Source organism: Macrotis lagotis, chromosome 1 (genome assembly GCF_037893015.1).
Source record: "Macrotis lagotis isolate mMagLag1 chromosome 1, bilby.v1.9.chrom.fasta, whole genome shotgun sequence".
NCBI lineage: Eukaryota > Metazoa > Chordata > Mammalia > Peramelemorphia > Peramelidae > Macrotis > Macrotis lagotis.
Genome location: NC_133658.1, coordinates 694,829,136 through 694,841,626, shown reverse-complemented (window position 1 = coordinate 694,841,626; position 12,491 = coordinate 694,829,136). Strand labels below are relative to the sequence as shown.

The following is a 12,491-nucleotide window of genomic DNA, read 5'->3' as shown; positions in this document are numbered from 1 at the left end:
CTAGTATAGTAGGGGAGTCACATTTCAATGATCATTTCTTACCATTCAGATGTCTTTGGGATATGTAGTCAATAATTTGAATTGTTCCCAGGACAAAAGTGTGCATAATGGTGTCAATTCTTATTACCTAAGTATATTTCTATATTCCCCAAAACAGGAATAACCCATCAGGGTGTCTAAGGAGAAAATAAGAATGAATTTTACCTATTCAAAATACACTGATGAAGTAGTATTTAACAATAATGAGTTCTGTTATAATTGTAAAATTCTAGAAAATATTCTCTAAAGTATGTACCTATTAACTTATTAATCTAGCTTTTGTGTTCCTAAAGCCATACAGCACTGTAATGGTAGACATATCAAGAAATTTCTTATGGATAGGTTAAATTTAATGCAAGGACTTTTAGAAAGATAACTCCACTTCTGTTCATAAAGCAGATAAGACCACTACATTTATTTAGAAGTGACTCCCCAAACAACTGTACAAACCATATAACTGCACAATCAGAGATATTTATTTGTAGCTATCTTTAGAATGCATTTAAATATTATTTTAATTTTTAATCTTCAATAGACAGACACCATTTAAGACTGCTAATTCTCATAAATTTCAGCATTTTTATTATCTGATACATTTCTTCAGTCAAAAATACAGGCATTCCAAGTGCTGAAATATTGCATTCAGAACTGGAGTTTTAATATGGAAATATGATAAACATGATGGTATATGTATATTCTATATTAGACTACTTGCTGTCAGGAGAAGGGAGGAGGGCAGGTAGAAAAATGAAGGAACTCAAAAATTTACAAAAAATTAATGTTGAAAACTATCTTTCATGTAACTGGAAAAAAAATAAATTAACATTTAAAAAACCCTAGAGTCTTAAAAATAACCATTGTCAGGGTTCTTTGATGCTGGTTATTACCTCAACTGTATCCAATATTCTTAGAGTGCTCAGTTCTGCCTCACTGAGACACTCGTCATTGGGCTCCCTTTGGCAAAGTGCTCTTTTGTGGAGTTCACAGATCTAAAGTAGCTTCTTCCTTGAAGCTGCTGTTACTGCATCCTGGAACTTCCTGGTGTGTAAATTATTAGTGCTGCAGTCCAGTTCAAGGCTTTGTGTGGACATGGCTATCTTTCCTAGGTTCCTAAGTTTATATAATTTCTTTATAGACTACATAAAGAAGGTAAGATAAGCCAGGCATTATGTTAGCATCAAGAAGGTTAACATGTGTTCAAGAAAAGCTTTTCCATTTGCAACTGCTTTGTCTATAGCTTCCTGAGACTCTATCTGGCCTAAACAACTTTGGGAAATGGGTGGTAGTAGTACTTGTGACAGACCTTCAAACTGAACATCCCTTGCTGGCAGAAATTTGACTATTTTATATTTGGTGAATTCTGGAAGGTCTGTCTTAATCAAAGCACAGAACTGTACTATCTAGGCTAATGACAATCTACCAAGATAGCAGCATCCATTTTTTTAATAATGACTTAAAATGTTCACAAAAGTTTTCTTTAAAGATTTATAGCATATATTACATGAAATCCAGTAAACTACATACTACTTACATAAAAATTGTCATTTTCCTGACTTTAGTCCATGCTTTCTCTTTCTTCCAATGAAATTACCTCCTAGTATATAAACAAGACAAAATGAGAAGAATGCAGAAATGTGTGTAATCCCTGTTTCTTTGCAAAAAAAGAAAAAACAGGGAGGTTTGAAAACCACACAGGCTTTGTAGTAAATAGCCCAACCTAAGAGATCATGAAGTCAGGGAAGAGTCTTATGATAAAAGTTAATGGAATACTATTATACATGAAGATGATGAATACCTATATTAGATGTGGTTGGAAAATAAATGGCAACTAAAGAAAGGCCATCTATTGATAGTTGTTCACTTTAAGCCAACATATATATTTTATTGTTTAAATTGAACAAAACTTAAAGACTTCCACAATGACTAAACTTCTTTTAAAATACCATGAATGTTTCTGTTAGGGCCAACCCTAAGGTAGGTCAATATAAGACTTCATCAGGATGATGATAATGATGATGATGATGATGACAATTTCTTAAGTATACTCTAGGATTTAGCCCAAAATATCTCTTCCTCTTCTTTCCTTCTCATCCTCCCTTAATCATTGTTTGTCTACAAGAATCTAGAGTGGCGATAAGTCTATAAGGAAACCTTTTATCAGTGATTTTTGAATAGAGTGACTTAATGGTTATGCAATCATTAAGTTTTAGACTGGAAACTCCCTTCAAGGTAGAAAGGCTATCTTAGAAACAAAGAGAAATAAAGAGAGGAATTTGTTCCAATCATCACATAGCAAGTGCCACCCACAATCTCACATACTCATTTATGTCCTACTAAAATATTTATTTGCTATTGACATAGCCTGATATTGATTTCTGCAATATGAACACTGACTCTACTTTATTACTCTCTTTACAAGGCCATAGCTATCTTTGCTGGGAATTCCCATTTTAACAAAAAACAATTGCTCATATTCTTCCAAGTAAATTACAATCATATCTTATGGAGGATGGGGAATGGAGAACAGGGAGGCAGGGTTAATTTCATCAACATATCAATACCTTATATCGAAGAAAAATTTTTTTTCTCCACCTTTTACCTACATCAGTCTGTAATTGAACTTTGCTTTCTCGTTTAAGACTAAACAAATATCTAATCACACAGGAATCCAGAGCATTTTTAATATTTAATAATGAACACATGGCAAGAATTGGGAGAACTCATCATTCACAATGGTTAGCTAATGACCTGATAATGGCAGGAGACCAAAATGCCACATGTACAAATGACAATAGAAAATAAGTCATATATTTCTACATGTTCAACATCATGAAGACAACCAAAGCTAATTGCCCTATGAAGGTCAGAAGTTTTCACCTAGGATGTAATCTAGTCAACTTTCAGAACTTGACCCAAGAGCAATGATAACATAGGATGCTATTGTGAAATCCAAAGAACCAAGTACTTGACATTTGGCTTCCAGAAGTGAGGATATTTCTGAAAACTGTTGAGATATTGACAAAAATGCTGTGTTAGGACAGATTGTAACAAGTCATAGAAAAACTGAACTGTTTCCAACACCATTGTCCATGGGGTCTTATTACCAGAAGCACCAAAAAAAAAAAAAATAAAGACTTTTTCTTGTAATGCAGGCCTACGTTATGTATTTTGACAACAGACTGGCTTAAATGGATTGTTGACAGATACCCTACTATTAACTAATGATTAAAAGCCAATGAAAAGTACAGATTCTTTTGAGAAGGGTTTTTCATAGTCAACATTTGTCATGCCCTTTTTGCCATTTCTTCTTTGAATATTTGAATAGAGATTGAGTATGTGTGCAAATGAGGCTATCTTAGCTATGAAGCTGTAGGGATTTTAGGTTCAGGTTACAAAGTTCACTTCCTTTCAATAATTCAGTAATGTATTATGCCCATAATCCAACTCTGCCTCACATCACAAGAGGAGAAAGACCACCATGGAAAGTTAGCATAAGATAGAATAAGGATCAGTGGATGGCAGTTGTAGAGAGACAGGTTTTGGCTCCATGTAATAATAAAAAAACAAAAACAAAAATAAAATCCCTGAGTTATTCTATAGAAGTATTTAGTTCTCCATAACTTCAGGTATTCAGACAGAGGCCAGATGGCCGAGTGTTGGGGAAGATTATAGAGGGAATTTCTGGTTAAGTATGAGTTAGACTAGATGACTTCTGAGGTCTTCCAACTCTTACAGTACAGGATTTCTGCATTATGAGCAGACTTTTATATATAATAATATACCGCTACTCTTAATACAAGGTCATTGCTGCTTCCTACATGACCGCAATAAGTCTGCTATAGAAAAGAATCAGCTGCTCAAACTCTAGGGCGTTTAAAACATCCTTATGTTGTTCAGTCATTTTTCAGTTGTGTCCTTAGCCATTTGAGATTTTGTTGCAAAGATAGTTAAGTGGTTTGTCACTTCCTTCTCCAGCTTATTTTGAAGATGAAGAAATAGAGGCAAACAGGATTAAGGTTTGTCCAGAGTCACACAGTTAGTAAGGGTCTAAGGATAGATTTGAAACTACAAAGATGAATCTTTTTTGACTCTAGGATCAATACATGATCACCTAACTGTCTAAATCCTTGTGACTCCAGGAGCCCTTCTAAAACGAAAGGCTCTTGATAAATGGATCATCTGCCTTAGAATCAAGGTATGGCAAATATTTTGTAGGGAAACATAACACTCCCCCCCACACACACACACAAACACACATACACACACACATATACCAGAGGCAGAGAATTGAAGAGAATCCAATTAAATCGAATTCATAGATGATAAATCACCCTAGAGACAGAACAAAGCTATTTGTAGTATCCCATGTGAGCTGAGAGTGAACCAGGCTGTTAAATCCTTACAGCTGTCAGGTAAAATGAGTAATTTCCAATCTAGTTTCCACTGAAATGAGAAGGTCAGATGGAGAAAGTGGTTCCCTCAGGCCAGAGTATCTTGTAGCAATTTGGGTAACTTGACATTTCTGCTTACCATGTGACAGATACACAGTCTCCAGAGCTGCCAATAAAGTCCCCTTCCCAAGTTTTGAATTTAAATGTAAAAATTGAAAAAAAGGAAAAAAGAAAAAATTGTGACAACTCACCCACAACGGGTCCCATTAGTCTCATTGTGGTTGAGGGAGCTGTTGGCCCACACTATGGTGTTGTTCACACATATCTTACCAGGGATGCTAAGCTCTTGTAACTCAATGTCATATTCAATAAAAGTGTCTGTCATCAAGCCAAAAACAAGTAGCATTCCTGGCTGGGCCATTCCATGTAGAAATGCACAGAAACTTCCCCCAAACATTAGCCAGTTGTCCCTTGAAGAAGAAAATCGAAACTTGAAAGAAAAAAATCCAAAAGTTAGGAATGCTTGTATGTATGTATATACATAAATAAATACATATAACTATTTCTACTATATAGCATAAATACATATACTTGCATAAATAAATGTGTGTCTATACAAAATACTCAAATATATACTAGAGATGAGATTGAATTGTTATTTTATAATAGCTATATTCAATATCAAATTTTCTAAGGAAACCATTTCAAACAAGATAAAAAATTTTATTAAATTAAATCGGTATGCCAATTTTGAAGAAACATATTTAAATTATAATCATTCATTCAACAAATATAATCAATCATTATTTGTGTGACATTTCAAGGCTTATAAAACAATCTTTGTTTAGAAAAACGCTGTGAGGTAAAAGTTTTTTTTAAACCCCATTTTCCAGATAAGTATCTGAAGCTCAGAGATGTGTCAAGTCCAGGATCACATAACTAATAAGTGTTTGAGATAGTTGTAGAACTCAGGTCTCTAAGCTGTCTTTCTATCTGATGTTCTTAACATTGAGACCATGAACTTTAATTTAAAAAAAACTTCTTGAAAACTGCATTTCAATATAATGTTTTCCTTTGGTAATTTTGTATATCTTATTGTATACATTTAAAAAACTAATATTTTGAGAAGGGATCTGGGGGCTTCACCAGATTGCCCAAAAGGCAATTTTTATGGCACAGAAAAGCAAAAAAATTCTGGTGCTTCCCTTGGCTTCTTGTCTCATAATTAATGAGGGGGTCTGTTGAATTCCCATCTGTCCTTTAAGTCAACTCATCAACTCAAAAACCTCCAGAACACCTTTTCTGATTTTCACCCCCTTAATTGCTTAAGGGAAAGGACTGTCTTTTTTAAACTTACTGCCCATCCTAGTACCTAGCTTGGTTTTCACATACAATGGGAAGTTAGTTCATAAATATTCATTACTGTTGTTACGTTGGTTGTTACCGGGTGGTGTGCATTATATTAGATATTGGAGGATTATCACGCTGGTGAGGAGATCCCCAAATCTGGACTCAGAATGTCTGAGTTAGAGTCCTGCTGCCAGCAAGCACTTCATAACTGAGTGATTTGGGGCAAGTTACTTAATCTTTAAGCTTCTCATTAGTTTACTCCTTTGATAAATAAGTATATTAACACATATTATCTGACTCATAGAGATGTGAAGAAAGTGCTTTGTAAATTGTAGAGCATCACAGACAGATGTGTCAACCATTGTGTAATGATCTATAAGACATGGTTCCAATTCATGATTTGGTTAGAAGTTTCCTTCCAATTCTAGTTTTAGGTGGCGAAGTGGATAGAGCACTGGCATTTGGAGTCAGGAGAATGAGAGTTCTAATCCAGCCTCAGACATGACACTAACTAGCTGTGTGATCTTGGGCAAGTTACTAACCCTGATTGCCTCACACCCAGGACCAGCTCCAGTCATACTGATCCATATCTCAACAGCGGATCCAGATGGCACTGTAGGAGAAAGTGAGGCTGGTGACTTAGCACAGCACACACTCACTCAAATCTAATTCATGCACTTGTCATTTCCCTTCTTTTAAAAAGAAGGCCAAATATAGTGGTTCTATCTGTACTTTTGAATATTTCACAAATTCTGAAATTCTTTCTGTTCCTAGTGTCCTCCTTCATGTAGATATTGTTATTTCAAATGAATTTGTACTTTGACCTGGAAAAAATATGCATCTTTTGATAGAATAGAGGTGAACACACAGATTTACAACTACATGAGGTATATTCCTTTCCTAGAAAAACATTTTCTAATGTACAAAAAAATGTACATTTGTACAAATTTGTACAAGGTACAATGTACATTTTCCAATGCATAAAAAAGAAAAATGGTCCCTGACCTTTATCAACTAGTGAATTTATCCAAAATCTCAAAATTATCAGTTATTAGCTTAAGCTTTCTTTTATCCATTTTAGTCCTGTTTCTATCTATCTAAATTTTATAGGAGGGATATGTGATTTCATTGGTGCCAGTTCCCCTAAATAATGAGATGGAGAAGATTTGAGTTCTCAGTCTGTTTTTTGACTTAATAGAAAAATAGAGGTTAATGGATATGCTCATGCTCTCATAAATCAAATTCAGCATTTGAATGCAAGTTTCTTGATCTAATATTTTCTCCACCACTCCAAAATGCCTCAGCACCTGAGCTCTAATAATCCAAGGAACTTAAATTGAACCCTTTTTCATTTCTGATTTTTAATATAAAGGAGATAGAGAAATCTAAGTCTTGGGTACCACTGGCAAATGGCTTTATTGTGTTGACAAGAATGGTCAAGTCTTGAGCTGATCTTTAAGCCAAGCTATCTTTTGACATTAACGATTGGGCGGTGGGGGGGGGGGGGGGATGAAAAACTTGAAAGGGAGAGAGACTTGGGGATCTGGGCTATGAAAGAGACACTTAAGAAGTCTTTTTGAGGAGTATACATTGCCAGGGCATGATTTCCAGATTAAATGACAAATGGGGCCTCAGTGAGTTATTTTTCCCAGAACATTAAGTCCTGAGTAATATATTACTTTGGATAAGGTATTTTACTAGCTATGTATGTGTACTCACTATTTAGAATATGATCACAGGTACACAGATCATGACTGAAAAAGCCCTTACTGGGGTTAATTAATACCTTCTAGTGTGACTTTAACAAATGTAAAACTTCCTTAAAGATCTTAGCCAGTCCAGTTGTACACAGTGTTATAAATCTGCCACTGTATGGGCCCCACCCAGCTACTCACTGCATGCTAAATAAATTTATTACCAATTGAAAGAAGCTGACTTGGACATGTTCATTTTTCTTCCCATCTCGTGACCTGAAGAAAATGAAATGTGCAATTATGAAGACAAGGAAGAATTCTCATAAAGACATAATTGTATGTATCCCAGGCTCCCTTCCTGAAGGTATCCTCAGGGACCTACCCACACCAAGGGTCCCAAACACAAACTTGGGTGGAAATGTTCAATTTATTTTTTTGTGAGTAACCTTCTCCTGTTTATCCTTCTTCTTCTGGGGTTATCTCATGACAGTAAAGCATACCTATTTATCTTTGGTGTTCAAAAAATGTTAAATACCACTGATATGAAAGAAATGCTGATGCTCCCTTGCTATCATGCTGATAGGAATCCTACTCCTCATCTTTCTTGGAAGACATCTACCATATGGCACTTGAAATGCAATTTTAATTTACTCTAGTTTTCTCTAAGATCCCCAGCATCATATATAATACTATTTTAGTGTCACATAATTAGGGTCAGTTTATCCAAATAAGACCAGGTGTAGGAAGAATTCATGTTTAATATTAGGGAAAGAAGCACAGAGGACATCATGGGGCTAGGAGGACATGAGAAGGAAGAGAAAAACATATTGGATTGTGAAAAGAATGTAAAAGCTAAATAAAGTAAGTTTTCATAATAGTGCTCAGACCTTCAAATGAAAGTTTTAAGCATTCAGAGTACTGTTTGGTTGGAGAGATAGAAAGTATTGGGAAAGTATGTTCCTAGCACTATTCTGAAATAAGAATTGGTAAAAACCTCAAGTTCCTTCAGTATTTTTCTGTCATATCCAACTCTTCATGATGCCATTTGGGATTTTCTTGGCAAAGATAGAATGTCAGACCAGATTTGAATTCTGAAAAATGAATTTTCCTGACTCTATGTATAGTATTTTGTCTATTGTGCCACCTAGCTTCCAAGAAGTTCAAATTCTCCCTTAAAATTGGTCCTAAGATTTCTTCCTCTGAGTCTTCCATGAAAAGTAAGTTAAGTTTCATGTTATTTCATTAGCCTTTTGTTAATGAAATATTACAAATATGGATTGTCGCTATTCTAATTTAAAACCACAAATTTGGGGGAGGCTTTATTTTTTGAAGAAATCATGACTGTTATAAGTTTAGAGTTATCAGGAACCTCAGAGTTCTCAGAGATCAGCTCCTCCAACACATTAATTTAATATGCAGCTTGTCTTAGTAGGAATGAAGACTTTAGGGAGGGGTCTGGCTAGTAGATGGAAAGTAGGCTTGACTACCCCTCCACCCCCCCCATTATTCCCCTGCCTTAGGAAAAAGAAATTGTGGGTAGACTAGATAATTGAGCAAGTAGAAGCATGAGGTTATAGCATAAAAAGCTTGAATAAAGACAGCTATTGAGAAATAAGTCAATACAAAAAGAGCCACATTGAAGAGGATTGGTAGTCTGGTTTTATAAGAACCTGGGAAGGGACAATAGTGACTCAATGACCTCCCATCAAAGCGCTTATCTCTCTTCAATCTTCTATGAAAGCTATTATTTCATCAGACAGCAATTTAGTATACAGCTATTGTATCTTTTGTCTTCTACCCATCTGTTCTTTTTCTAAGGTATAGGCCAAAGTCTAATTTGGTAGTCAAGGCCACTACCAGTAGAAATGGGGGAGGAGTAAAGTCCTCCTCCCAGATGTCTCTGCCCCAAAGACATACAAATAGATGAGGAAACCCAAAGGAAAACTGAAGCTCATAAAGGATGAATAACTTGTTTGAAGTAATAACTATCAGAGTCAGGTTTGAAGCCCAAGTCCTTGAATTCCAAATCCAGTCATTCTTCATTGTTGCAGGCTGTCAGAAAGAGACATAACCTCCAGAAATTTACCTGGAAGCACATGTAGAAGATTGTAGCTATGTAACCACAGAGATTCAGCCAGCCTAAGAGTCAAGCAAAGATCCTTTTTCCTATTTGGCCACAAATACTTAGGTCCTGGGGGACAGCTAGCTTGACATACTAGATAGATTTCCTAGCCTGAGAGTTAGGAAGACTTATTTCCTATGTTCAAATCTGATCTCAGACATTTATTAGTTATGTTACCCTAGGCAAATCACTTAATCCTCTTTGCCTCAGTTTTTTTTTTCTGTAAAATGAGTGGGAGAAGGAAATGACAAACCACATCAGTGTTTGCCAAAAATACCCCAGATGGGGTCATAGAGTTGGACATGACTGAAAATGACTGAACAACAACCCAGTAGGACTTCTTCATTTTCTCTCTCTTATACATAATGTGTAAATCCTAAAAATCAATTGAAATACAATCTGGCTGAGAAGGGAGGTACCTGGAAGTCAATGAATCTCTCAGATATAACTGCATTTGTGAATTTGTAGTATACTTGACTGCTTTTCAAAGCACTTTAGTGTGCATTTTTCATAACAATTATATAATTTGGGCAAGTAGGAAAATGAGACTCAGAGTGATTGGGTAAGAACCTGACATGGTCATATAGCCTCAGAGTGGAAGGACCAGATCTTACAGTCATCACCTTTATCACTCAGACTTCTTAACTGGTCCAACTTCTTCAATTTTTCCCCAAGTCTGATCTTGTGTCATTCCCCAGCTCAAGAAACTGAAATGACTCCCTACTGCCTCTAGGAAAAATCCTCTGTTTATCATTTAATACACTTCATAAACTGTCTCCAGTCTCCCTTTCCAGACTAATTACAAATCATTCTCTTTCATGTGCTCTACATTCTGGTCAAGTTGGCTTCTTTGCTGTCCTCATAAATCCCATCTTCCCACTTCCAGGTTATTTCTTTGCCAAGATCAATCAGCAACCTCTCTTGTCTTAGAAGTTCATATCACCCATCAATCATCTAGTCCAGCTCTCTGATCTCTAGATCATTCTCCCTCCTTCCTCAGAGTGTTTAGTATTTGACTCAATCTTCCTCTTCAAATCAGCCCTTGCCTCTCTTCCTTCATCCTTGAAGACTTCAGGATATCTGTTACTTTCCCCTCAGATAACGATAACTTCCAGATCAAAAGCTTTCTAAACTCCTGTGACCTTAATCTTTACTCTACTTGTCCAGTCACAGTGATGCTAATAGCTTTGATCCCTCCATCCTTCATAATTATTTAGACTCTGTGACCTATAATCCTGAAATTTTTCTCAAAATACAATTTCCTATTTTTCCAACTTTCCTTCTACCTTACCCATTCTTTTAAATTTTTTTCTACTTACATTTAAATTTTTTAAATTCATTTTTTAAAAGTTTGCATCCCAAATTATCTAAAGTTTAAAAAAGTAAACTTCAATCTGCATTCAAACTCTATCAATTCTTTCTCTGGGGTGGATAGCATTTTTCATTACAAGTCCTTTGGAATTGTTTTAGATCATTGAATTGCTGAGAATAGCTAAGTCATTCACAGTTGATCATTGTATAATATTACTGCTACTTTTAATTCTCCTCACTTCACTTTACATCAATTCATGTAAATCTTCCCAGGTTTTTCCAAAATCATCTTGCTTTTCTTACTAGCACATTTGTTAATTTCTTGCATTTCTTATAGCACAGGAATATTCCATTACATTAATATGCCATAACTTGTTCAGCCTTTTCCAAATTGTTTGGTATCATTTCCAATTCTCACCTTCCAATTTTTTGCCACCACAAAAAGATAACTTTTAAATATTTTTGTACATATAGATCCTTTTCCTTTTTTTATTTTTTTTTTATTTTTGTTTTGCAAGGCATTGGGATTAAGTGACTTGCCCAAGGTCACACAGGTAATTATTAAGTGTCTGAGGATTTGAACTCCTGACTCCAGGGCTGGTACTCTATCCACTGCACCACCTAGCTGCTCCTCCTTATCCTTTTTTAAAAATCTCTTTTAGATACAAACCTACTTGTGCTATTGCTAGATCAAAGGGGATGTAGCCTCTTGGGTACAGTTTCAAATTGCTCTAAAGAATGATTGGGAAAAAAAAACCCTAAAAAAAAAGAATGATTGGATTATGTTTCAGCTAGGTGGTGTAGTAGATAGAGCTGGAGTCAGGAGTACCTGGGTTCAAATCTGACCTCAGACACTTATAATAATTACCTAGCTGTGTGGCCTTGGGCAAGCCACTTAACCCCATTTGCCTTACCAAAAAAAAAAAAAAAAAGAATGATTGGATTAGTTCATAACTCCACAACTCACAACTATTGTATTAGTGTCCTAATTTTTTCACATTGTCTCCAATGTTTATCATTTCCTTATCATATTAGCCAGTCTGATTGGCATGAGGTAGTACCTCAAAATAGTTTTAATTTGCATTTCTCTAATCAATAGCAATTTTGAGTATTTTTTCACATGACTATAGCTTTGATTTCTTCATCTGAACACTGCTTGTTCAAATACCTTGGCCATTGATCAAGTGGGGAATGTCAACCTGAATAGGTGGAGACAAGATGGATGGTGTGAGGTAATCCAGGGTTGGAGTTTGGCAAGTCCCAAGCAATAAGACAAGAAGCATAGGATTGAAGTTTAATTTATAGTATAGAGCTGTATTCACAAGTCATCACCACCATCACTCCCCCAAATGATTTTTGTCTTTGTAAATCTAACACCTGACATAGCATCCTATATAGGATAGATGCTTAATGCATGCTTGCTGAATTAAATCACATATAAAAGTAATAACATCTGAATAGACTCTGAAAGTAAATATAAATGCCAGACTTAAACTAGGCAGAGAGAAAGGTAGGGAACAAAGAATGTAGTTTAAGGATCCCATACTGTAGAATCCATACTAGAAATTGTATATTTTCTATGTT

At 35.4% G+C, this 12,491-nt stretch overlaps 1 protein-coding gene across 1 annotated transcript in view; it reads right to left on the bottom strand.

Moving 5' to 3' along the window:
• Positions 1 to 12,491, bottom strand: part of LOC141507788 (bile salt export pump-like) — a 157,461-nt gene that overhangs the window by 130,427 nt on the left and 14,543 nt on the right. Inside the window, exons 4-5 of the mRNA XM_074215775.1 lie at positions 7,699 to 7,750; positions 4,682 to 4,920 (exon numbers count right to left, since the gene is read on the bottom strand). Of these exons, the coding sequence (XP_074071876.1) occupies positions 4,682 to 4,920; positions 7,699 to 7,750 (291 nt within the window). The remainder of the gene's footprint in view (positions 1 to 4,681; positions 4,921 to 7,698; positions 7,751 to 12,491) is intronic.